Raw genomic sequence first — 25,709 nt, forward strand, 5'->3', positions numbered from 1 at the left:
CAATACAATTGCTCACAATGAACTTTGCGATATACATCTAATAGCACGATATTGTCCTTACCGGACCTCAGCTTGTAGGACATCGAGATTACTTCCAGAAAGAATCCCCCTACCATCAAAACCCTAGAGTTTACAATGGCACAAAGCACAACAGGCTCAATCTCACCATCGACACGAACTCCACGCTCACAATCGCCTATAAACACTCATGGAAATGGAGCTACACCCGCAAGACCATCGGGTCTACGGACTGTGAGTTCTGAGAAGCCTGGAAATTCACTCAATCTGGCTATACCTACACCGACTTCAAATGCAGCGAGCAACATCTCTGAAGAGGCAGTCGATTATATGAATGGTGGCGTTCCACATCATACTCCCATAGCTTCTACGTCAGATGCCATCTCTCCTGGAACATCTGCCAATAATGCGGGCTCCAGCTTTTCTCCAGTCCCTCCCCCATCGTCATTCCCTCATGAGAGCCATTCCGCAACGAACGGTATATCAACTCCACCCGGCAGACGTAGCGTGTCATTTGCTAGAGATATGACGACTGTCGAACCTCCGAATTCCGCACGACAAGATTCATGGGGTATGGAAGATAATGACACGCCTGCGAGGGATAGGAGGGGTGCATCTATAATGTCGAAATTGAAAGCGTTAGCTACACCAAGTGGAATGCAGGGGCATGGCAGAAGTCAGAGCACACCGACAAATTATTTTGATGAAGGACTTGGAACAACACCAATTGCCACAAATATTCCACAAACATTACACGAGGAAAGTAGTGATGCAGATGCGGAAGAAACTGCAGATGAGGGTACATCCAATCAACCCGCACGCATAAGAAAGAAACGCCGAACGAGAAGACCACAAGAAGAAGACAGTGCGCCCAATACACCCAGGTTTCGTGCTGGACCATCGGACTCCCCAGGTGGAAGTCGATCATTTTTCTTGGGTAGGCGAGCAACCGATGGGTCTTTGGAACAAAGGGGCCATTTATCAGAAGGCGAAGGGCGTGATCGTTTCAACGGCAAAAGTGCATGGCGACGAGGAAGTTCATGGATGCCAGGTCGAGGATCAATTCCTGATACGTCACCACAAGCACAAGATTTTGCAAATGTTGATGGCGCAAGATCAAAGAGACCAAGTCAATTCAGAAGAGTGACAGGACTTGGGGGACAAAGTGAGGGCGAAGCGCAAACGCCTAGAAGACCAGGGTATTTTGGCGCAGAAAGAGCTAGTACTTTTGGCACTCAGAAATGGCGGATGATAAAGCACAGCATGAAATTCTTTGCTGGCAAAGCCAAGAAGGAAGATAAGGTTGACTATCTTAAATCTACTGAACTCATGGCGGAATTACGGGCTGGCGCCCCTGCAGTACTTATGTTTGCTAGCATGATGCAACGCGATGAGCATGGAAATAAGAGAATCCCAGTCCTTCTTGAGCAACTAAAAATTGAGATCACGGACAGCAAACCCATCGACGAGGATGCAGATGACTCTGAGAGACATTTAGTTTTCCGAATCGAGCTTGAATATGGAAGTGGTCCAAATCGAATGAAGTGGATAATTAATCGTTCCCTCAAGGACTTCGCCAATTTACATTTACGATATAAGCTCCAAGGAAATAGTGATAAGTACTTAGGGAACGAAGCCCACGCGCGACCAAAGCAACCAAGATTTCCAAAATCCGCATTCCCATACTTCAGAGGTGTTAGAGGGCTAGGAGAGAGTGATGAAGATGAGGCTGATAACGTTCGTGCGGAAGAAACAGCTGGCGAGGCGACTCATGGCGACATGGCTCACGGCGACTTAACCCATGGTGAGGCCACGCAAAGCGAGGCAGAACCAAAACGTAAGATCAAGAGGCGTCCATCGATGAGTGCTGCAAGAAAAAGTACTCGTGCGATCTTAGATGTTAGCGGTAATGCAGTTAGTGCTGAAAAGCAGAAGAGAATATTCAATGAGCGTCAGCGAAGAAGATTGGAACAATATCTTCAAGAAATGATTCGATGGCTCATCTTCAGAGCGGATAGTAACCGCCTGTGCAGATTTCTGGAACTATCCTCGATGGGAGTACGTCTGGCTGCTGAAGGTAGCTACCATGGAAAGGAAGGTTATCTTGCTATTCAATCGTCAAAGGGCTTAGATGTCAGGAGAATACTTACGCCTAATAACTTTTTCGAACGTCATTCTCCAAAGTGGTTTTTGGTTAGACACAGTTATCTTGTGTGTGTTGAGTCGCCAGAAAACATGCACATCTATGATGTGTATCTGGTGGATGGAAAGTTTGAGATACAGAAGAAGAGGAGAAAGATATCTGAAATGGGCAAAGGAAAAGCGAAAGTGAAAGAGGAAGTTTCACAAGCAGGTAGATCTGCTAAGCACCCTCAACACCACACTCTCAAACTTCGGAATTCCGAGCGCAAGATCAAGTTACTGGCTAAGAATGAGCGTCAACTCAGACAATTCGAGGAGTCGCTAAATTACATGGCTGCCAACACACCATGGGCGAAAGAACATAGATTTGGTAGTTTCGCTCCAGTGAGAACTGGGGTTACTGCACAGTGGCTTGTAGATGGTCGTGACTACATGTGGAATGTTTCTCGAGCAATTAATGAAGCAAAGGATGTGATTTATATTCACGATTGGTGGCTCAGTCCTCAACTTTACATGCGAAGACCTGCTGCTATCAGTCAGAAATGGAGACTTGATCGTTTGCTACAGAGGAAAGCTAGGGAGGGAGTCAAGGTTTTCATCATTGTCTACAGAAATGTTGAGGCTGCTATTCCTATCGATTCTGAATTCACAAAGTTCTCTATGTTGGATTTGCACCCAAACATTTTCGTACAACGATCGCCTAATCAATTCAAAAAGAATCAATTTTTCTTTGCGCATCACGAAAAGATTTGTATAGTCGACCACATAGTTGCATTTGTTGGAGGTATCGATCTTTGTTTCGGTCGTTGGGATACTCCTCAGCATACTGTGGTGGATGATAAACCTACAGGTTTTGAGCATTCCGATTCGCCTAAAGATGCTGATCATTGTCAGCTCTGGCCAGGAAAAGATTATTCTAATCCACGTGTTCAAGATTTCTACAAACTTAACGAACCCTATGCAGAAATGTATGATCGTTCCAAGACTCCTCGAATGCCTTGGCACGATGTTGCTATGCAAGTCGCCGGTCAACCTGCTAGAGATTTGACCAGACATTTCGTGCAAAGATGGAACTATGTACTTAGAGGCCGTACACCTACAAGGCCAACACCCTTCCTTCTTCCACCTCCTGATTACAATCAGGCCGAATTGGAAGATCTTGGTCTCACTGGAACTTGTGAAGTTCAGATCTTACGTTCAGCTTGTGATTGGTCCCTCGGTCTTACGGATACCGAGCATAGTATTATGACTGCTTATTGCAAGATGATTGAAGAGTCGGATCATTTCGTCTACATGGAGAATCAATTCTTCATCACAAGTTGTGAGACGATGAATGTAAAGATTGTCAACAAGATCGGTGATGCAATCGTAGAGCGTGCTATACGCGCTTATCGAAACAATGAGAGTTGGAAATGTATGATTCTCATACCACTTATGCCTGGATTCCAGAATACTGTGGATGAACCAGAGGGAACAAGTGTGCGCTTGATCATGCAATGTCAATTCCGAAGTATCTGTCGTGGTGATGGGTCTATTTTTGGACGATTGAAGAGTCAAGGTATCGACCCGGAGGAATTTGTACAGTTCTACAGTCTTAGAACATGGGGCCGAATCGGTCCAAAGAAGATGGTCGTTACAGAGCAATTGTACATTCATGCCAAGGTCATCATTGTGGATGACAGAATCGCCCTGATTGGTTCTGCTAATATCAATGAGAGATCTATGTTAGGTAATAGAGACTCGGAAACTGCAGCCGTTGTTCGAGATACTGATATGATATGGTCGACAATGGATGGTAAACCATATCTTGTTGGAAAATTTGCCCATGAATTACGCATGCGTCTTATGCGAGAACATTTGGGATTGGATGTGGATGAGATTATGGAAGATGAAAAGACTCATGAACTGGACCGTGAAGAAGAAGAATTCAAAGCACAGATGGATGGAATATACGACGACGAGGAAGATGAAGGTAGCGACGGTAGTCCATCGCCGGCTAAGGGGGTTTCTAATGAATTCTCTACCCGTGTTACTTTGAACGAGAATGTACGCAGCTTCAATCATGATGTTGATTGGGAACAAGAAGGCAATCCCAACATACAACCCGAAAAGTTCAAGCCATTGACCACGGATAAAAGAGTTATAAATAACACGGCTCATGCAGCAGATGTGGACGGTGATGGAACCGATAAACTAAAATCTCTATCACAAATAGGACAAACCAGGGGTAGAGATTCTGTCCTCGTTGAAGGTGGTCGCGAAGTGCTAGTCACTGATGTTGCTCCAGAAGGCAAGGGTACTTTGAATCAACCTAAAAGACCTCATGCGCGATCTATACCACCTCCAAGAAAGAACAGCTCTGATAGTGGGAACGGGTACATTGGATTGCCACCTCCTCCTCAATTGGTAAGGAGAACAACAGAGCAGCTTGGTCTTTCACAACTTTCTCAATTACCGGCATTACCAGTTATGGATGATACCGACATTGGTGGCCCACCTATAATTATAGATGCTTCCGGAAATACTGTACCCAAACCTTTCAGTCCCTTGACGGCGGACATCAAGATGGCGCAAGTACACAAGGACTGTATGCGTGATCCATTGAACGATGCTTTCGCGGAAGAAATTTGGCAGCAGATCGCCGAAAACAATACTAAGATCTATCGCAGAGTCTTCAGGTGTAATCCAGATAGTGAAGTGACAAACTGGCATGAGTATAGAGAATTCGTTGCTTATGCAGAAAGATTTGTACAAGCACAAGGAGGTGGAAAAACTAACGAGCGAGAGGGACAAGACTCGACCAGTCGACATGGACCTCCAGGTTCAACCTCAGTCGGAAATCCTCTTTCCGAAAAGCTAAAACCAAATAGTCAAGGCGGTACTCATCCTCTTGGAACAGTATCTGAATGGGTTGCAACCGCTAATGCAGAACATGATGCTCGAGCAGCCGTCAATACATCTGATGAGAGTCGTTTGGGTCAATTTGACGGTACTGATGAGAAAACTGCTGCTCGTAATGAAGCAGTATCTCCAATTGGACCGTCTGGCAATGAAGCATTCCCTGCTCTCGACGCTACTGCTTTGGGTGTGCCTCCTACTAATGGGACAACCTCTCAAGCTAGTACTCGCAAGACTACTTTCTCTACAACACCAACACCCAGCGGTGATAGAAGAGAAAATAGCAGTTCTATGAATCAAACTGGATCAGTTAGGAAGAGACGTCGTGGTACTACGAGGGGCAGTCGCAAGGGATTCTCGGGAAGCGATGATCTGCTCTCTACTGAAGATGTTGAGGATCTATTGGCGATGATCCAAGGTCATCTTGTCGTATTTCCTTACGATTGGCTTATCAAAGAAGAACTTAACTCCAACTGGCTTTACCAAGTCGACCAAGTCGCTCCTCTACAAATTTAGTAAGTTAAAATTTGTCCTTAAATTACAGTCGACATTCGCTAACCCGTGAAATAGTAACTAGTATTTGATGGCAACGCTAGATAGCGCCTTGTATATTTCATTTCATTTGTGTACAGCTTATAATATAACAAAGAGGAGCATTCTCATGGGACGGCGTTTCCGTACAGATTTCTAGCATAGGAAGAAGGCAATGGAGATTGGAGTTCATTTTATTTCAATGGTCTATTTTGTCGAAAAAGCTTGTGAGGTACTACACTTAGATTAATCGTATAAATCTTTTTATCAAATATAAACCCTGTCACTTTGTACGACAGTGTGTACCCAATATTTATACATTTTTTGAACATCGCATCATACCCTCTCGCTAACCCAAATTGCCCCTCTACATCCCGCTCTGATAACGCCAGTCAACAATTCGTGAGGCACAGCTTTCTTCGCATCATGTTCAACAGCGTGGTCTAAATGTTCTAGTTCCTCATCTCGAATCCTCCTGATAGTTTCCAATAATTCCGTCAACTCCTCTCCCAATTCCTCACCCCTCGCCTCCATCTGCGCCTTCATCTCCAATAAAACCTGCACCTGCTCATTATAATGCGTCCCAATCTCTGTCTCAACAGCCTCTGTACATGCCATTGCCGCTTCTCTTCCCATTAAACCGGTTCCCCATCCTAAAGCCGATGCAGCTAGTGACCAGACAGGAGTTAATGCGGTTGGACGTATGCGATGTTTAGCAAGTAGATGATTGAAGGTGGCAAAGTGCCCTGCTTCTTGATCATACATGTGCGCCATTAGAGGACGCAGGTGAGGGTGTGCATTTGTAATTGGAGGAGTTTGCGCCGTGTAGATCAGGGTTGCGGCGAGCTCGCCGGCGTGATTGACACGCAGGGCGCTGGTGAGGAAATCTTTTTGGGATTGGGTCAAGGGCTTATTTGAGGGAGAGGCGTTGAGAATGGCTTCTGCGCCGGATCGAGGAGCGGGGTGGGATGGATTGGTGGTGTGGTGTTCATGCGCATTTTGAGAATTGGGTGAGGAGGTAGTGGTAGAAGTAGCCGACGAGGAGGATGGCGGGGTTGTGGAGAGCTGGCGAATAACGCAGGATGATCTGGGGAAATTGATGAAACTTGGAGCTAGGAAATCGTAGAGAGGTGATTGAGTTGTGAGAAGTGATCGAGCAGAGCGAGTGGAAAGTCTATATGTATTCATTTTGGTGGTTGATGTTTGTACAAGTCGTCTATAAGTCTAATTCAGTGCTGGAAATGATAAAATATATAAATTGACCTCAGAAATATTTCCATCCCTCATTTCCATGACGCCTAGAACACCGGAGCTTCGGTGATTCACTAGTACGATGACATGCCTTATCATCACGTTATCGTAATAATGACTAAGTAAATTGCGCTAGATACACGCTAATGTCCTACCAAGGAGAGCCGGCTGAATTGTTCTACTGTAATGTTCTCATGTTCTCATGTTCTCAAAAGATATAAATCCATCAATTCACTTTATTTCAAACCTACACTTCGATCCTTTAAACAAATTTCAGAAGAAACTATAGATTTCCTTTTCTATCAGTCTCTCACATAAATCTACTACTTACAATTCAACAACTAATAACCTTTTACTTCACGACATTTGGATAAACTTTAAATTACGCACTTTCGGTCGTATCTCAATACAACCACCCTTTTACTCCTCCGACATACATCTCAAAGGGTCTTTGATCTACAATCGCATCCTTGAAATATACCGAAACTTGCTATATTCGAAACTTTACAATGGCGGACATTGATGATGAACTTCTCGCTCTTGCTGGAGATGATTCTTCAGGAGATGAGCAGGTCGCTTCAAATGACGGAAGGCACAGTTCTTCATCACCCGATCGCAATGGAAATATAAAGAGTTCAGCTAAGAAGGGAGGAAAGAAGGGGGGTAGACGAAATGATGATTCTGAAGAAGAAGGTGAAGCGTAAGTGTTCTTTTAGCGTGGCTATCCATCTAATGATATTATATTCCATCCTGTCGCAAATTCGCAAAAATCGATATCGCGAGATATTCTTACAGCAGTCATATCCAGCCATATATTATACTAATACGATTAATAATAGTTCTTCTGGTGAAGAATCTGTTCGTTCAGAACGATCGGCCCCAATGGATGAATCTGATTCCGATTCTGATGGCCCAGGTTTCCGCGATGATGCTGATCGTTATCCTCTCGAAGGTCGATTCATGAATGCTTCTGATAAAGCAACTATCATGTCTATGCCTGAAATCGAACGTGAACAGGTCTTGGCTGATCGTGCACAAGAAATCGAGAGGGATCGACAAAATAGAGTACTTCGTCAACTTCTGAATGGACGTGATGCTGCGGACAAGAAGGCAGAGAAAAAGCGCAAGGCGGGCACTGCAGATTTGGATGACAATCAGCGTAAGACATCTCGCCAACGTACCAAACTGGGTGGTGGAAAAGTTGGAGAAGCTAGTACTGGAATCGATAGTCTCAAGCGCGCAAGAGCTGAGAAGAATGATCGCCAACGTCGCCGCGAAGAAGATAAAGAGCGCCGTGGAGGTGATAGTCGCAGAGATAATCGCGATGATTATTCAGATGATGGATCTGATGAAGATAGTGAGGTTGAGTGGACAGCATCAAAGTCAAAGAAGAGATCTGCATCTCCAGATTACCGTGATGCAGAGCCAGCAGTTTTATACGATCTTGAACGAGTTCGAGTTGGTAGAAGTAGATTTGCCATGGTCTGCTTCTATCCTGGCTTCGACGATGCTATTACTGGATGCTTCGTTCGGGTAAATATTGGTGTTGATAAGGAGACGAATCAGAATCTTTATCGCATGGGTCTCGTCAAAGGTTAATGCATTGAAATCATTCTTGTATTAGCCCAAGCTAATTTATTCTAGGCTTCAAAGAAGATAGACCATATGCTATGATGTCTGCTAATGGGAAGCAATTCTCAACAACACAATATGTGATCGCTGCACACGGAAAATCTGAAAGATCATGGCCATTCATTGCTTGTTCAGATTCTCGATTCACAGAGGCAGAATGGCAAAGATATAAGCAAAATTGCATCGCAGATGGCATACCTGTTCCAACAAAGCCAAAGTTGATGCAAAAGTGTGCAGAAATCAACGCTCTCGTTAACCGACCTTGGACTGAAGAGGAATTACAAACAAAGTTAAAGAAGTCGAGTGTTTTGACCGAGAAATGGAATATAGCAGAACGTGCGCGTCTTAACAACGCTATCAAGGAGCAGAAGAGCCTTGGAAATACTGAATTGGAAGAGAAATATCGTTCAGAGCTCGAGACACTTGAAAGTGCCAAATTAGCTTATGGCACTACACTTAAGCCCACGCCAAAGAAGAAGACCATCCACTCCCAACAAGATCGACTTGCCGAACTCAACCGAACCAATCGTCGTAAGAATATCGAGGAAGTACGCCAAGCACAAATTAACGAACGTCGTGCAGCACGACTAGCTGAAGCAGCAATTGCTCGTGGAGAAATTGTTGATGAAGATCACTCACGTCGTGTCAAGACTAGAGCTACTTTCAAACATGATCATACTGGTGGAAAGGACAGTGCAACAGCTACTCCAGTCGGTGGAACTTCGACCAATAATACTCCTAAATTAGCGGCTAAGAAGGAAGCATTGCCTGTACCAGATTTTAGTAGGCTGCAGACGACTTCTAAAGGAGGAGTTCCAGGGTTCAGAAGACCCCTTATGGATGATGATATTATTGCTAGTATTGATATTGGGATTAGTGATGATTTGGAGTTGTAGGGAATGGCTATTTGGTCACTGGGTTGGAGAAAGGTGGGAGGTGATGAGATATGCCCACGCACTTTTCATCGAAGAGTTGCTACTAGTCGGATATAATTGTATTTACATATTGGGGAAAGATTAGGATCTCGAAAGGGAAACATGTTATGGTATGAATGGGTGCAGGCGGGTTACTATGGAAGGGATAGGCAGAGATTAAAAGCTTGAGGGTTATTATCTGTGGGATTTTCTTCAACAGCAAGCGTGGGCTGCCTCCTTGGTTGGTTATTTTTGATTTTAAAGGGATACGGTTGGTGATGAATGAATGTTGGTTTGAGGCGAGGAGACGAGTGAAGACGAAGAGATACGGAGGATGGAGAAATGCATGGAGGGATGGGAATTGATAGCGAAAGTAGATGAAGGGGGTGTAGACCCGAAAATTAGAAAATAGTTAGAGACATACAGCAGACTAGTGCTTCTGGATCTAATCAGCGTAATGCGCAGACGTAGCGAGTAGACGTAGCGAGTAGATGAATTCAAGGGGTATCGAAATCATAAATGTTTTTCTGAACTAAGTTGAAGATGTGGATGTAGATGTGAGGATGTGAGGGTGATCGATAGATATACATAACAATAGACACACTTAATAGAGCGATTTACGTATTTACGTATTGTTACTGCTCGTATCCGGGATGAAATGAGAAATGAGAGATAAAAAATCTAGAACCTTGGAAATTCTATGTTTTTTCGGATTAAAATTCCGGATCTCACCCCTCCTTCCATCTCGCCTTCGCTTCTGACCAACCAAAAATCTTGATTGTAAAGGAATAAAGAGAAATACTTACCGGAAGTTGAGGTTCATTGATTTCATGTCATGTCATGCTAAGTGTGTTGGGTTGTGTTTTATCATGTCGAGTGTTGTATTATGTCGAGTATGTTGACGGTTGTTATGTACATACGTAATCTTACCTTCCTAATCCGTCCCGGCGAGGAGATCTTGATTCTTGACTCTTGGGATTTTGGGAGGCTTGGTGATTTGATGGGTTGGTGATCAAAGTGGAAAATAGGCAGGAAGGCAGGGAAGGCCAGGAAGGTAAAGAAGGTTCAGGAAGGCTATGGGAATGCATGTTCATCGAGGGATTATTCGAGATTGGAATCTTGTGTTTTGTGTAGTTGGCTGGCTGGCCGGCTGGCTGGCTAGAGATGGACGGTGGATGAGGATCGGGGAAGAACGACATTGGAGATAGGAGGCAGGACTTGGGACAAGAAATGCTTGGTGTATGATGTACGATGTACGATGTACGATGTATCCTGATTCCTATGCCATGTACAATGTACTCGGTGACTGACTCAATCGGTAAGACTCTCAGACCGATAGACTCTCAGACCGACAAACCAAATCGTCAGCACAGTTCGTTCGGTTACCTACAGATTTCAGGTAGATATCTATCTATGTATAGAGTGAGTAAATATGTGCGTGAATATGCACACAACCCCCGGAACCCGGATCCGCCTTCCGAGCCGTTGAAACTTATTACAATTGCAGGAAAGCAAGCGGTGTCCACGCGCATGAATCAAAGTTAGCAAACCCAGTATATCAATTAAACAGAGTTTGGCTGGATGGGTTGGATGGCTTTGATGGGGATGAGGATTGTGAATGGGACTAGAAATAGGACTAGGAATAGGACTAGGACTACTATGTAGGTAGGTAGATGAGTGATTTTATGGTGATATGGTGATGGCTAGTGGTGAATGAATGAATGCTTCACCGATAGTTGGGATGGAAGGACACGGATACCAGAATAACCTTAACTTTACTCTGTACATGGGGCAGGATATTTTTGGATTGGATTGGCTGTTCCTGCATGCGAATGCGTGGGACGGCGTGGGACCCCGGTGAGTGGATGGGTATGAGATCATGCTTGCAGATGGGTATGGGTATGATTTGGTTTGTGTGTATGGTAGGTAGGTCATCGTATTTCCAACCAGACGGATGGATGGATGGAAAGGAACTTGGAGGTTCGGTTAAGTGCGGAGGAAGTACGTAGATGGGATGGGTAGGTAGGTAGGTAGGTGGATGTTTGTTTTGGGATGGGATGGGATGGGATGGGATGGGGTTTTGTTAGATGGAGAGATAGATGGATAGATTGGATGGGATTGGGTTTATATATTCTTATTCTTGCTATTTTTGATCGATTGTTTATTTGTTTGTTTTGGATACATTTGTTTTTACTTTGCTCTGCTTTGCTCTACTCTACCTGCTTTATTTGTACAGTGCTAGTACGGAGTAATATGTATTGCATATAATATATATCTTCATCTACCATCCATCTGTTCCTCAATCGATCATCAAACTACGCACTTCTTACCTATCATACACTCACAGCATACCCTCCGCATCTTCCCAACACATTTTCCAACCACCCACCTAATACCCAATGGCCATCACCCACCCTCATCCCAATCCCCCAAACATCACCAATTCCCACTTGTCCCCGTCCTCGTCCTCAAAACCCATCCACAGCCACAACAACAACAAAACCATCACACTCCTCCCCGTCACCAAAGCCGATCTCCCGCGCATAGCCCTCCTCGAACATCTCGCTTTCGAAGAAGATGAATTCAGCGATTTGGCTTTTGGGAAAGAGAGAGGAAGTTCTGAGGCGCTGAAGATGCGGGAGAGACAGTTTGAGAAGTTTTTGGATAGAGCAGAGAGGGGGGGAGAGGAAGAGGAAGGGGGTTGGTATTGTAAGGCTGTTTTGGGAGGGGAGATTGTGGGGATTGCGGGGTGGAGTTTGGGGGGTGGGGAGAAGGAGGGTTCGCTGATGAGGACGGAAAAGGTGCAGGAGGAAACGAGGATCAAGACGAAAGAGGAGTTGGAGGAGATTTGGGGGAGGGGGAGTAATGTTGAATTGTGTGAGGATGTTTTTGTGAGAGGGGATGAGTATATGTTTAAGGCTTGTGGGGGAGAAAAGTGGTTGAGTATGTTTTATTATTTTCTTGCTCGTTTATATGCTCTTTTCTTCCTATTTCTGCATCATCCCTTTACTTTAGCTCACTAATCCATCAATCTTTACTTTAGCTCACTAATCCATCAATTTCTCTTCCCTCCTCTTCCTCTTCCCCTTATACTTCAACCCTCTACTAAACTCCCCCCCAGAACTCAACATCCTCGTCATCCACCCCTCTCACCAACGTCGTGGAATCGGCACCCTCCTCCTCGAACAAGGACTTAAATTCGCGGATGAGAAATCCCTGCAGGTAGTACTTGGTGCTAGTCCTTGGGGCATTGGTCTCTATCGCAAATATGGGTTTGTGGATGTGCATTGTATGGATGTTCGGTTGGATAGGTATGAAGGGGGTGAGGGGATGGGGAGCACAAGACATGTGATTATGAGACGGCCGCCGAGAGGGGGAATATAGAGAATGGGGAGAGGGGAAGAAGAATCCGGGCGCTTTGATTGTAGATTATATAGATTTGGGTTTGGGTTTGTTTTGTTCTTTGTTAGATTTTTTTGCTATTATATATACGAATAGTTGGATAGCCAGGCGGGGAATCTCCAAATAGGAGGAGAATAATTAATACATGACATTTGTGTTCGGTTATACACTTTCTTCGGCCAGGAAGCCATGTCATATCATATCATACCATCTCATCATCCCAATACCTTCCATTCAACTCCAACACCCCATTTAACACCCTCCACCACAATCTCCCAAACCGGACCCTTAATACCCACTATCCTCCCAACATCCACATCCATTCCCCTCTGCAACCCCATTCCCATTCCCTCCCCAGCTAACATAGCCCTGATTTCCCCCAAACCATCTATAACCTCCTCTCCATCCACATCTCGTACCTGTTTACCCCTTACTAAACACATTTCCCTTCCATCTCTCCTCACCTCCTCTATCTTTATCTTCGTCACCCATTCTCCACTCCTCTCTTTCCCCTTCTGCAACCCCCCAATCCCAGAGTCAATATTAATCAACCAATCCCTAACTTCCGCCGCCAAACCCCCAGCTACATATTGCCTCCCTTTTCGATGCGGAGAAAACTGTTCAGGCAAAGGATCTCCACTTCCCTGCGACTCCGCAGGATCAGGCGGACGAAATCGAGGCGGTTTGAGAAAAGTCGTCGGGCCAATACATTGAGGTGTAGATGGTACAGGAGTTGAGAGGAGAAATTTAGGTTTGCTGGCTGTGGATGAGATTTGAGTAGGTCGATGAGAAATTGGCGAAGGGATTATGGGGAGAGGGGAAGATAATGGATCTTCTTCTTCTTCTTCCAGGGTGATATCTGGAGAAACGGAAATTCGTCGCCGTTTGGATGATCGGGGATTTATTTCATAGTCTTTTGTGTCGTCTGCATTTTCGTCTTCGTTTTCGGTGGAATACCCAAGAGCCGTATCAATATCATCATTTGTATCTATAGAATCGTGAAGAGGAAGATGCGCGGGGTAATCATCTGAAGGATCATCGATATTCTCTTTCGTTTTTGTACTTTGTCGAGAGGGAGTTAAGTATCGTCCCGCGGGTGTGGATGATGGTATACCTATACTTTGCGTAGCATTAGGTTTTGGAGTGGAGGAAAATGTAAAACGAGGAGTGGTGTTGAATTGTTGGGTATTTGATGGACGGGGAGTTGATTCTTGTGCGGGTTGTGATCGTGGAGGGGGAGCTGAAGGACCGGATTGTCTTTGAATCACGAATCGATGGGGTGATGGTGTCTGCTCAGTATGTTAGGTTAGGGTTGACAGTGCAAAATATGAGGATATATTCATAGAACATACAACTGGTGGAGGCATCTTTCTTCGTTATACATATCTTGTACCTATGTATACTTCTTCGTGGCATCAAAGGCGGTGGAGAGGTGAGGTTGATACGGCAGAATGAATATGTATCTGCATGGGAGTAAAGCTTCTCCCATTTCAACAAGCATACCTGCACATCTCGATTTCGAACATGATATGGGGTAAGAGATTGATTCCCATAATACTCCAGATCATGCTAGGTATCCTCTGCACACACTCGTTTCGAAGATGAGGTGTTTGATCATAACCTTTAGTCTGCAGAACATTTCCCCGCCGCCAAATATTGATGTCATCATACATCCTTCCAGCTAAAATAATAAAGTGGGATACTGATTGGAAAAATCCCAATCATGGCCAAGGAAATCCCGTGATTTTAGCCCAGAGAGGTTGGTAGAGCTACCTCAAGACTGTTCCCTCACATCTTCCCTCTCTTGTTTCCTTCCTTCATGAAGAGGTAGAATTACTATCTTCCATCTCTCATTCTCTCTTTCTCTCTATCAATCTTCTCGTTATAAGAAGCTAGATTCAAAGTGCTTCTTGCGCTGTACATCTTCTCTCAGTCTTGAGACCTCAATTGTCGATACATTTCTATCTGCTCCATCTCACTCACAATCTTCAAAATGCCGAATCCTCCTTCAAAAATAGGAGGTAGTTCTTCCATCTTTCCTCTTCTAAGCAAGAAACATGAGATCGTCATGTTTTCCAGTACAGCCATTGCTCTCTATGGTTATGATCAAGGTATCTATCATTCCTCCTCGAGTACAACTAGGCTCCTCTCGCCATCATATCTAACACAAATCAGGAATGATGTCCCTCATAAACACAAACCGCAGCTATCTAAAAACCATGCAAATTGGCGAAGAATCTCCTGTAGTGGGTATCATCGTCTCAGTCTATTACCTAGGATGTGCAATTGGAGCAGTTCTCGCCTCTCGACTCGCCGATAAAGAGGGAAGAAAACCATCTATATTTGCTTGCTTGGCAACAACATCTTTCGGGAATTTACTCATGTTTATTTCTGGTTTCTCGTTTCATGGATCTTCGCCTTGGAAAGGTGCATCCTTGGGATGTATGATTGCTGGAAGAGTTATTATGGGATTGGGAGTTGGAGGAATAGATTCGACAATTCCGGTTTATAGTAGCGAACTTTCATCGGATGGAGCGAGAGGTAGAGCATTAGCTCAAGAGTTTCAGATGAATATTTTCGGTTTGTTGATGGCATATTCGATTAATTTGGGAGTTACTATTGGTCTGGGGAAAGATAGTCAGTGGGCTTGGAGAACTCCGATCATTGTTATGCAGATTTTCCCAATTCTGTTGATGTCTTTCGTTTCTCAACTTCCGGAAACTCCAAGGGTATGTTGCATCTCTTAAGTTCCAAAGATTTAACAGGAAATACTAATTATGTACAGTGGTTCATGAGTGTAAACAGAGAAGATGATGCTAAGAAAGCTCTTGAAAAGGTTTACGGCAAAGAAGAGGCCAAGTCGAAATTTGAAACTCTCAAAGAATCAACTGCTCAAGAAGATGGTTCGAAAGTACAGTATAAAGATATGTTTACTCCAGGTCACGCACAATTTCATCCAACCATGATGACAATAATGGGTCAAGTTAATCAAGCTCTCACGGGCTATGGCGCAGTATCTGGTAAGCATTCTCCATACCCAGTTCTATTCAGACACTCAAATTATTCCTCATTACGCACGTATTAACTCCGAACCACAGTCTACGGCCCTCAAATCTTTGCTCTCCTCGGTTTCACCACCCGCAAATCCGAATATCTCACCCTCGGAAATTACATATTCTATTTCCTCATGATGACACTTGCCTGGCTTTCCATCGACGTTTACGGCCGTCGCACTCTTATGATATATGGCAGCATCGGACTCTCCCTATCTTTCCTCCTGCTAACCCTCTTCGGTGCTCTCGCCACCTTCCCAAGTATCCCCTTCCTCGTTCCCGAAATCCTCGGCTCCGCAACCCTCTTCTTCGCAACCGCCATTTTCGGCATCGGCTGGCTCGCAACTGTCTGGTTAATCCCCACCGAAATCTATCCATCCTCAGCTCGCGCCCAGGGCTCCGCCATCTCGGTTATTGTCTGGGGATTGGCGAATTTTGCAGTGACGTTGTTGACGCCGATTGGATTTAATAATTTGAAATATTGGCTATTTCTGGTGTTTGCGGGAACGAATATGTTTGCCGGGTGGTGGACGTGGAGATATTCGTTGGAGAGTGGAGGGAGGAGTTTCGAAGAGAATATGGAGTTTTTTGAGTGTGCCGAGAGGGATGAGAGTTGGGTTGTGGGGAAGGTGGATGGGGGGAGGTTTAGGAAAATGCCGGGAAGTGAGAAAGGAAAGGGAAAGAGGGGTTCGGAGGAAGGTGAGAGGGAACCCTTGTTGAGGAGAGATTAGGTACGTGGGATTTAGATGTGTTAAGATGTATGGAGAATGAGATTGAGATGTAGATGTAGATGTAATATAGACAGTGGGTTGTGTGGAATGATATATCAAAATTTTGACACTTGCGAATTTACCACGAGACAGAATTCCAAAGAAATATATGTGTATAAGTAATGAAATTGATTAAAGAATGTAAGAGGTAAATATCTTTTCCTAGGTAGCCATTCCAAATCCACCTGTATCTCCATCTCGCAGTGATGATATTCTATCTTATTCCAAACACCTCTTTCCACCATCCCTTTATATAAAAGCTTCAAAGTATGAAGCAACGCCTTTCCCATATTAACCTAGACAAATACATATACCGATGATCGTCTAACCAGATAGTTTCCCCTCTCTAAATACATCACTTTCTCCACCCCCCATTAATTGAACCACCCGTTCCCATTCACCCATTCACCCACTCACTTACCACGTAAACATCATCAACGCGGGATTCAACGCAATGGGCATCAAAAAATGACTCACGACCACGGTACACAGCGGGAAAATCGCGACAAAAGTATCGATTCTCCAATTCCAGGGCACGACAAGCGCACACACAATCATGCCCGCCGACATGAGTATGCAAAAGAGAAAAGTGTATTTGAAGCGTTTGAGCAGGCGCGGGATTTCTTCAAAGAAGGTCACGTTTTCGACTTCTTTAGCCGTGGCGCCCCAGGTCATGTCGATTTCGAAGAAGTGGCAGAGCAGGGATTGGGAGACGTGCATGGAGAGCCCGCCGAGGAAGACGGTCATCAGGAGGAGCCATTTGAGGTTTTCGAAGACTGGTTGCGGAGGGGGAGGTTAGTGGGGGGTTTGGGGGAGAGAATGGATAGGGGGAAAGGAGGGGAGGGGGCAAAACTTACAAGAAGAGAAGAATCCTCGTTCGTTTAATCGGTATCGGAGAACCGCAAGCGATACATTACCCAAGAGGGAAAAGACAAGGATGAGTGAGAAATACACCTGGAAGGAATCGAGATAATATTTATCGTACATGCCGACATACCAACCCATGATGAAATAATTCGCAAGGGTCAGGATCCACGAGGCGCCAATCGCGTAGTAGGTACCAATATACGCCATCATGGTAATCTTGGATGTAAATCGCATATTGGATCTCAGAAATTCTCTAAACAATTTCGTGAAGGGACCGCGCGTGATCCAGAAGCGGAGAGGATTGAAGAGCAGTTCGTTACATCCGTAAGCGTATTTTTCCCAGCGCGCAAGCTCGTCGTAGACGGTGAGGGACACGCCTTCTTTGAAGCCATCGCCTGTGTAGGCGGCGTAGCGGATAATGTATTCGTTGACTTGGAGACGGAGCGACATGTCGAAATCTTCGGAAACGTGCGATTCGGACCAGAATTTCTCGTAGCCGTCTTCGTCGTGGTAAGAGACTTGTTGGACGGCGGACCAGCGGAGCATGGCGTTGTGGCCGACGAAGGGAGAGACGTCACCCATGGCGACGGCGAAACGAATAGCGGTGTAGACGAGGTTGGTAAAGAAGGTAATACTATATGGAGATGATTAGTTGTGTATTTCTAATCTGGGATGGCAGAGACGAAGATGACATACCCATTTTCGAAGAAACTATCAGTAACTTGCATAACACCCGAGTTGAATTGCAAGATACCGACTTCGGGGGACTGTTCCATCTCACTCGCGGCATCCAAGAGACAATCGGCCGGAACACGAGTATCAGAATCAATGAGTAAGATGTAATCACCCACACGGATATTCCCACCCGCCCACGCACGACCTTCTTCCTCTTCCAGAACGCGAGCTAAGCATTGATCGTAAGCAACGTATTCTTCAGCCTGAGACCAACCCTCATGACGCGCAATACTGAGAAGTCTTTCTTCAACCTTGTTGGAAACCATGAGTGCGTAATTCATGTTGGAAGCCTTCTTAAATTTACCACGACGAAGGAAGGCTTTTTCTCCATTTTCAGGATTGGGCTTGTGGCCAGGGCGTGCGACCCATCCAATAGTATGTTCATCATAAAAGTCACGACGAGCTTGAGCTTCGTCTTCAGGAAGTAATTGCATACCGTCATCATTGATGAAGATATTGGCAGCGCCACCTTGAAGTTCATAAGTAGAGATAGCAGCCTTGAGAGAAATGATCGTGGGTTGAATAACACCAACGAGGCCTTCTTTGTAGACAGGCATTTGAATAGTAACGTGAGGAAGCTCTCGGTTATTTCGGTTGAGACGTTTAGGAGCTTTACCGGAGTAGAATTTCGAATTACTGTTTAAGTTGTTGATTGGTCCAAGACACTGGGTGATATTGACGACAATGACTTGCATGAAGAAAAGGGAAACGAAGACTTGACAAGGAACGACGGCGAGTAAAGCCAATCGAGTATAATTCCCATCAACAGCGACTTCAAGACCAAGTTTTCTCCAACCGAGACCGAGAGCGGTGACGAGAAGACACAAAGTTGCACCAACCATGAGAGGATTAAGTAGTAGTGTTGGTCTTTTTTCTTGCGCTCCATAACCATCCTCGACATCAGCTCCATTTCCTAAATCGGCGGTAGAAACATTTGCTCCACCCTTCTTCTCGTCGGTTTCTTCGTCATCATCGGCCCAGATCATCTCCAACAAAGATTTTTCAATAAACTCTGCTCTCTGCAATAAATGTTTTGGGTCATCGTCCCAGACAATGAGAATTTGTTGATCTTGGATGAAAGCACCAAAGTGATGCTTTTGGCATCGAGGTAGATACTCGACAGTAGGAAGAACTTGAAGACGGAGACCATCCGAAAGAGGAACATAATCAGCGTGCTGACGGGCGAGGAAGATTTTGATGACACGAGTATTGACAGTCATAGCAGCCTATTTATCGAGTTAGCAAATAATTTTGAAGAAAAAGGACACCATTCACTTACTCTGACATTCATTGCTACAATGTAGTCAAAGATCCCCGATGGCTCCGTCCTTAAAGAAGGCGGACAACATGTAAAATCACCCTTTGCCTTCTTCAAGATAACACCCTCTCCTGGAGCACCAACGGCCCATAGTTTTTCCATTTGTTGTTGATGTAACCAACTGACAACTACATCAGATCTGACAGTCAAAACACTCTCCCTAGGACCATTTCTGAAATCTCCTTCCGGATATAAAGAGGATGGCCTCGAACGATCAACAAAGGATCCTGCCATTGGTGAACCTAGTGGAGGGGTTGTATGCATTTCCAACTGCATTGGTTCTGATGTTCCAGTCTTCTTTGCTTTCTTCGCATCTTGCTCGGCCTTCTTCCCAGGGGCGAGATACCCCTTGATGGCGTTCATTTTGGATAATAAAGAGTAAAATGCAGTCGGATGTGAGAATGACACGTGTGATATATGATTAAAAATAAAATAAAAATTAGTAAAGTTTGAAGAATATATGCAACGAGTGTTGGAATAAGGAAAGATTGGAACAGCAAGCCAAAAGAAAGATAGCTTTACTGAAGATGAATAACAAAAGTTCAAGATAAAAGTATTTCTGACGATCGGGGTGAAGGGCAATATGTACTAAGGAGATATCGTGAAGAAAAAGCCATATTCATTAGCGCCACTGAGCACCGAGAAAATTTACTATTGAAGCTAACAATAGGTAGGTACTGAGCGAACAACATCCATTCATGGTACCTGCATCGGTTCGGAACAAAGAGGAGCTGAGAAAAGTCCCAACCAAGTTACCAAATCTGGAGCTTTAGCAACTACAGATTGTCAAAATCTGTAGCTCGAACAGGCCTGAGCGAGTGACAAACAAGATCATACATTCAGCTTGCTACTGGAATACTTGATTGGATCAGTTTGCCGTACGACTTCGAGCTTGGATAAGCCATGTGGGCAGTGCGAGCAATGAAATGGATAGGAACCCCTCCTCTATGATGCTACAAAGAGTATCAAACGCCGAGTCCAAAACTAAAGAAATGTAGTTCAGAACTACCCGGATGTGACTGCTCCAACTTTGGTTAGGATTCAGACGAAACTATTTTTGATGCTGTGCGTTCCCGACGCAGCTTTGACAATTAAAACATGATGTAGACAGAAGCGAGTAGATTCGGTCTATTGGAAAATGATGAAGCAATTGACACTAATAAGCTGGGATGTTAATTTGTAATTAGGCGAAAAGACTTTACCCCTGCAGGTAAGCTTTTGAGCTAGTCGCACTTTGGACTTGACGTCTTTTTGGAAGATCTGCAATGATCTCCACCGTTATATACCTTATTTGAAAATTTCCATTGTGTGCTTTTTGTCTATGAGGTCTACATATGAGGGACTTGAATTTGTTAGTGCTGGACTATCTCAATCAAGCATTTCATAATCCAGATTACATACATGATTACATGGTGACCATGTATGTTAGAATAACTTTCATGACGCTCGTACACAAAATTACTCAATCAGCTCGAATCATATTTTGCGCGTACCTACCTTAGCTGCTTACCCAAAAAGGTCATTACAGGGACTTGACTTCGGATGGCTGCAGTAGTGCCTCTGGATTGGATTTGGTATAGGCGTCGAGGAAATTGCATCGCGGCTTAAAAGTTGAATGGAAAAGTTCTCCTACGATTGACACTGTACGATGATGAGTGATTAGATGTTGTAAACTGTATGGTACTTCAACTGGATATCAAACCTGCGAGATCTCACAGATGGCGAGTGGTATCTATATTTTTAGTCCCCTTGAATGACATACCAAGGAACTAAACTAGCATTGATGCGGTGCCACATCAACGCCATATCAATTATTACCAAATACCGGGGGGAAATGTCAACCAAACTTAAACCATTCACAAGGTAATGACACCCAAGACATGGCATTTTCAAGATTTCGAGAATGTCGAGTATCTTGCATCTAGATTCAAGACTAGATAGTGAAAATTTGCCCACCAAATCTTAATGGTCGAGGGTTATCCTAATTTGTGTCAGCTTCTCTTATCTTATGTTCTAGGTGGGGAGTTCTTCTCCATCTGACATATAGATTCTTACAGTGGCTCTAAATCACTTGAAGTAATGCTTTATCAATTCCCAAAAGGTGGAATTGGGCATATGATTTATGCGAAATGCTAAACCAAATCTAGGCCCTTATCTCAGGGATCACGTAGACAAGAACCCCTTACCCAGCACGCTAGAAGATCTCCTAAGAACTTTTGATAATCGATATCTGCAATGTGCTCCGTAGATTGGAAAATCAGCTAGTTTGGAGATCAGACTTATTTTCCTAGCGTAAAGTTAAAGACTCCACTCTTTCCTACAGGATATTTTGGGACAGTTTTTCCCGACATCAAGATAAAGATTCACTATACTAGGTAGATAGGTAAAATAGATCTGGAAAAAGAACCACCGCTTGCAAATGATCTTCAGTTGTATTTGTATTTTTGTAAGTTAGTAATCGTAAACCCGTTGTCAAGCGATAGAGAAAGTCCATACGTGTTCATTCAGAGTACTCTTCCGTATAAAGTAAAGGAGATGGAGATGAACGAAGCATTGTTCAATTGAGATCTCGGCTTGGCTGGCCGGAAAGATAACAATATATCAGCCATAGCGATTAAAATCGCCCATTATAACAAATCCATTCGGTATCATCAATTGTACTCAACAAATCGTGATTGTATAACTCCGAGTACGAAGGAATGAAGAGACAAGACCCTTGAAATCAAAAAGGTTAAAAATTCCAGCTGGATGTGTTTTGGAGGTCTGTCTGTTATTTGCATGGTATATACTACATCATGAAACGAACACGGCATATTTCACCACGGTGCCTCAGGGTGCATGGGCAATTTAATTTCGGAGATTTGTGGCTAGTTGGCCCCAAGCTCCTTTCGGGTAGATGATATGTGGGAAATCCATCTGAGGCCTCTGCTGAACGGAAAAACAAAGAAGAAAGATAATATATTTCTGGGGGAAAGGAAGAGGAGGCTGAAAGATCTTGTTACAATTGTTACAATTGTTTCTTTCTCGAAGACTTGTCTCGGCGCCCAAATGCCGAAGAGGAAGGATGCATGGAACTGAGAGAAAATCTGGAAGCTTGGGGTGACACGATTTTTAATTCAAGAGCGGATGGAATGATTCTCACTGTATTGTGCTGCACTGCTCAGACTCTTTTTTATCGTATTGATGCACTCCCCTGACTACCTAGTCTTTGTTTTCTTGCGTCTCGGCAAGCATCCGTGGCGACCAACTGTCGGCTAATGGATCGTTTTTTCGCCTGTGGAGGAGTATGGTTAGGAACGAAGAGCAAAACTAATATTGAACAAATATCCCGAAAAGTTAATGTGGATATCAGGCAATGCTTTGAAAGCGGCCTTTCTTCTCCTTTTGGATCCTTTGTCCAGAATTCAAAGAGCTCGTTGTCTCCAAACGCTCGATAAATCCTACCGCCTCCGTCCGCCATCGGGCAATTGATTCATTTTTGGCTCTATATTCACACAGTATCGGTGAGCTATCATCTTATCTCATCTAATAAAACGTATCTGCGAGAAAAATCTGCATGGCATAACCTCCGTAGGCTTGATTCAAGAAAATCACGAAATTCTGGCGTGTCGAGACCAGGCGTTGTTTTGGTGTCTAAATTTGTTTAGCACACATGCCATCTAATCTTTGTCTTACACAACCTCCCGTGTAATTGTGCACAGCTCGGGACCGATTCTTTGATGTTGTAAGTTTACAGCTCTATTTCGGGACCACAGGGATATATTCCAACCTTTCAATAAACATCTCGTGGGTAAATCGGCATGGTCAACGATTCGAAATAATAATAACTTGACACATGGAGAGCCTGATGTTCCAAGGAAGTTTGTAGACGGTGCATGAAGAGGCAAACGGCGGCGAAAAGATCCTCACCAATGGCTAGCAAGTTGAATGGTTTTTGCATACAAGGATCACTTTCATTATCCTCGAGGAGCGTTGTAGAACATCCTTAAAGGGTTTGATGTAGCTGGTTGTCTCAACAAAAATCGAGCGTGCAGGACTGTTGAGCATATTCTGGTATCAATTAATATGCAACTCCATGGGCTTTCTTTGCTGCTGAGATAGATCTTCCAAAAGGTTGGAAATTAGTCAGATCGTCCAACACTGTGAACAATGGCTTCAAAGCAAGTTAGACCAACAAAATTCATGGCTCCGATGCATATTGACAAGTTTCTTCAGGCCCCGGGACCACATGATAGTGCGTGTGCTTTTGCCCATAAGGCTGACCTAACAAATATAGGTTGCTCGTCACTAATCTGCTAGCCTGGAGGGTCAGAAGTTGTGGGCAATTTCATAGTCTCGCATCCATGCCACACTAGCGCTGGATCGCTATGGGATATTCATGAGGTTGATGCTTCATTTTCTGACTTAAAGCCACCTCGTACTACCAGCGCCAAATTAGACTGTACATAAATGCTTCTACCTACATCTTCCATGTCAATAGTCTGCACCCAGAATTGCTTTTCGTTGGCCAAACTATTCTGTCGGGCTGAAGTTGACACTTGTACTCTCCTAAGTAAATGTAGAGAAATTGACAAATTGGGATTGTGAGGCCCAAAATTTAGAGACATCCTTTCGAGGATGAAGATAGTGATCCCGCAGGGCTCAATGGATGACTCCTAATGAACCATATTTGTAAGTCGTCTAGCAGCCAGTGTGTCCATTTTGAGATTCAACCAGTCAGCAATGTCTTTCTCCACGTGTAAAGGATTTTGATTGAACGCATGATAGTGTCTGACACCTGGTCATCCATTCGTGAGTCATCGTATGGATAGCAACAGGTTGGAAGCGATATATTGGTTTCCTAGTATACTTGGCAAGACCTTAGATATAGGTGTGTGAAAGGTAAGATGAACGTGTGTGCTCGAGGTAATAACTCTCGAGACAATTCAGTTGCCCTAGGTTGATCTAGCAACGCTCTTCTTTGCGTCTGATATATAGCAAAGATGTTGAGTCTTAGAAAGTGCAACAACTCATATGCCTTAGATCTCAATTGGAACGTGGTAATCAGATACCAAAGTCGGTTGGAGTGCCATCTTTCGACTTACACGTCGGCAGTCAGATTATAAGCCGTGAGGAAATAGCATGACTGAGATGGGTATATCAAGTTCAGAAAAGCCCCGTTGTCGATTTGAGCACATGATTGTAATTGTAACCATGGTAATCCGAGCCACATATCACAACAAGCTGAAATGGCTTCTTGTAATTTCCGATGGTGTACTTGTACCACTTTGTCCACATGGCGGTGATAACATGGAGTGTAACATCGGCTCGGTGACAAAATTTTATCTTGATAAGACACCCGAGCTGATCGGTACGCTTTGTACCTCGCCGCCATTCCATCTTAATCCCATCTTGATCCTATGTATAGTGCGAGGTGAGGCCAACAAGAAGAAAGAAGATCGCAGACCTAATGGTGCCCTTGCATTTCGAACAGGACCATTGTGCCAATAATTTGTAGCACCAAGAATTTCTTCTTTCTTGTATACTAACGAAGGGTGAAATAAGGGATCGAGATCATCTTCGAGGGGCAGTAATAAGTATATCAATCTGCAAGTTGTGCAGTGCAGTCTGTATATGTGGAATGGGACGAATATGGTTCAAACTTCTTAACATGATAGATTAGCGACATATCCAATTCTTGAGGAGTGATGATGATGAATGGACTCATTGACTTTGCTCATGCTCTGCTTTGTTGAGGTTGAGATGTTGTGTTGTGTTGTGTTGTGTTGTGTTGCATTGAAATACCTAGGTACACAACAAGAACAGCGGAAGCCGAACCGGAGGCCGCTGTCACAACTTCACCCCCACGAAGATTGAACCCTTAACTCTTGTAATCTAGGGCTGTCCAATGGGATAATGGCTGGTCGACGATGATGGTGGGATGGATGACCGCCATCAGATCCACTATTTTTATTAACAGTATGGTGTGGTTGGCTCAATCGATAGGAGTACCGTCACTAATGCATCTGAGATGATAAATTTCATGTTGTGTTCATACTGACTGCAGCTTGGAGGCGGTGAAGAACAAACAAGAGAATGACATCAAAGACAAGACAAAAAATGAAATAAAAGTTAGAAGAACCGAGGAAGTAGTTGTGAATGAAACGATCGAAACTTCAACTCACTCTCGTAGGTTGAG

At 44.2% G+C, this 25,709-nt stretch overlaps 8 protein-coding genes across 8 annotated transcripts; 5 read left to right on the top strand and 3 right to left on the bottom strand.

Moving 5' to 3' along the window:
* Window positions 1-135: 135 nt before the first annotated feature.
* EAF01_004394 (uncharacterized protein) lies at window positions 136-5,635 on the top strand (the record flags this gene model as incomplete). Its single annotated transcript, XM_038912648.1, has 2 exons — window positions 136-5,573; window positions 5,629-5,635. 2 exons carry the CDS (start codon window positions 136-138, stop codon window positions 5,633-5,635), a joined length of 5,445 nt encoding a protein of 1,814 aa, XP_038772332.1.
* A 290-nt stretch (window positions 5,636-5,925) lies between these two features.
* On the bottom strand, window positions 5,926-6,777 carry EAF01_004395 (uncharacterized protein; the record flags this gene model as incomplete). The annotated part of the gene is made up of 1 exon (XM_038912649.1): window positions 5,926-6,777. The coding sequence occupies one exon, from the start codon at window positions 6,775-6,777 to the stop codon at window positions 5,926-5,928; it is 852 nt and encodes a 283-aa protein (XP_038772333.1).
* Window positions 6,778-7,349: 572 nt separating this feature from the next.
* Window positions 7,350-9,368, top strand: EAF01_004396 (uncharacterized protein; the record flags this gene model as incomplete). The annotated part of the gene is made up of 3 exons (XM_038912650.1): window positions 7,350-7,540; window positions 7,680-8,434; window positions 8,485-9,368. 3 exons carry the CDS (start codon window positions 7,350-7,352, stop codon window positions 9,366-9,368), a joined length of 1,830 nt encoding a protein of 609 aa, XP_038772334.1.
* Window positions 9,369-11,785: 2,417 nt separating this feature from the next.
* Window positions 11,786-12,770, top strand: EAF01_004397 (uncharacterized protein; the record flags this gene model as incomplete). Its single annotated transcript, XM_038912651.1, has 2 exons — window positions 11,786-12,329; window positions 12,508-12,770. The coding sequence occupies 2 exons, from the start codon at window positions 11,786-11,788 to the stop codon at window positions 12,768-12,770; spliced, it is 807 nt and encodes a 268-aa protein (XP_038772335.1).
* A 233-nt stretch (window positions 12,771-13,003) lies between these two features.
* Window positions 13,004-14,155, bottom strand: EAF01_004398 (uncharacterized protein; the record flags this gene model as incomplete). The annotated part of the gene is made up of 2 exons (XM_038912652.1): window positions 13,004-14,077; window positions 14,141-14,155. 2 exons carry the CDS (start codon window positions 14,153-14,155, stop codon window positions 13,004-13,006), a joined length of 1,089 nt encoding a protein of 362 aa, XP_038772336.1.
* Window positions 14,156-14,516: 361 nt separating this feature from the next.
* EAF01_004399 (uncharacterized protein) lies at window positions 14,517-16,689 on the top strand. Its single transcript, XM_038912653.1, has 4 exons — window positions 14,517-14,899; window positions 14,964-15,517; window positions 15,574-15,808; window positions 15,887-16,689. The coding sequence occupies exons 1-4, from the start codon at window positions 14,782-14,784 to the stop codon at window positions 16,570-16,572; spliced, it is 1,593 nt and encodes a 530-aa protein (XP_038772337.1). The 5' UTR covers window positions 14,517-14,781; the 3' UTR covers window positions 16,573-16,689.
* A 31-nt stretch (window positions 16,690-16,720) lies between these two features.
* Window positions 16,721-19,894, bottom strand: EAF01_004400 (uncharacterized protein; the record flags this gene model as incomplete). The annotated part of the gene is made up of 4 exons (XM_038912654.1): window positions 16,721-17,387; window positions 17,469-18,112; window positions 18,175-19,439; window positions 19,493-19,894. The coding sequence occupies 4 exons, from the start codon at window positions 19,892-19,894 to the stop codon at window positions 17,029-17,031; spliced, it is 2,670 nt and encodes an 889-aa protein (XP_038772338.1). The 3' UTR covers window positions 16,721-17,028.
* Window positions 19,895-24,724: 4,830 nt separating this feature from the next.
* EAF01_004401 (uncharacterized protein) lies at window positions 24,725-25,021 on the top strand (the record flags this gene model as incomplete). Its single annotated transcript, XM_038912655.1, has 2 exons — window positions 24,725-24,881; window positions 24,939-25,021. 2 exons carry the CDS (start codon window positions 24,725-24,727, stop codon window positions 25,019-25,021), a joined length of 240 nt encoding a protein of 79 aa, XP_038772339.1.
* Window positions 25,022-25,709: the final 688 nt, after the last annotated feature.

This window comes from Botrytis porri, assembly GCF_014898465.1.
Source record: "Botrytis porri strain MUCL 3234 chromosome Unknown BPOR_005, whole genome shotgun sequence".
In the NCBI taxonomy this organism is placed as follows: domain Eukaryota; kingdom Fungi; phylum Ascomycota; class Leotiomycetes; order Helotiales; family Sclerotiniaceae; genus Botrytis; species Botrytis porri.

What these genes read in the sequence shown, in the direction of transcription:
- EAF01_004399 (XM_038912653.1), top strand. Translation starts at nt 14,782, where the DNA reads ATGCCGAATCCTCCTTCAAAAATAGGAGGTAGTTCTTCCATCTTTCCT. An exon ending in AACTTCCGGAAACTCCAAGG is followed by an intron (nt 15,518 to 15,573) that starts GTATGTTGCATC and finishes AATTATGTACAG; the next exon opens with TGGTTCATGAGTGTAAACAG. An exon ending in GGGCTATGGCGCAGTATCTG is followed by an intron (nt 15,809 to 15,886) that starts GTAAGCATTCTC and finishes TCCGAACCACAG; the next exon opens with TCTACGGCCCTCAAATCTTT.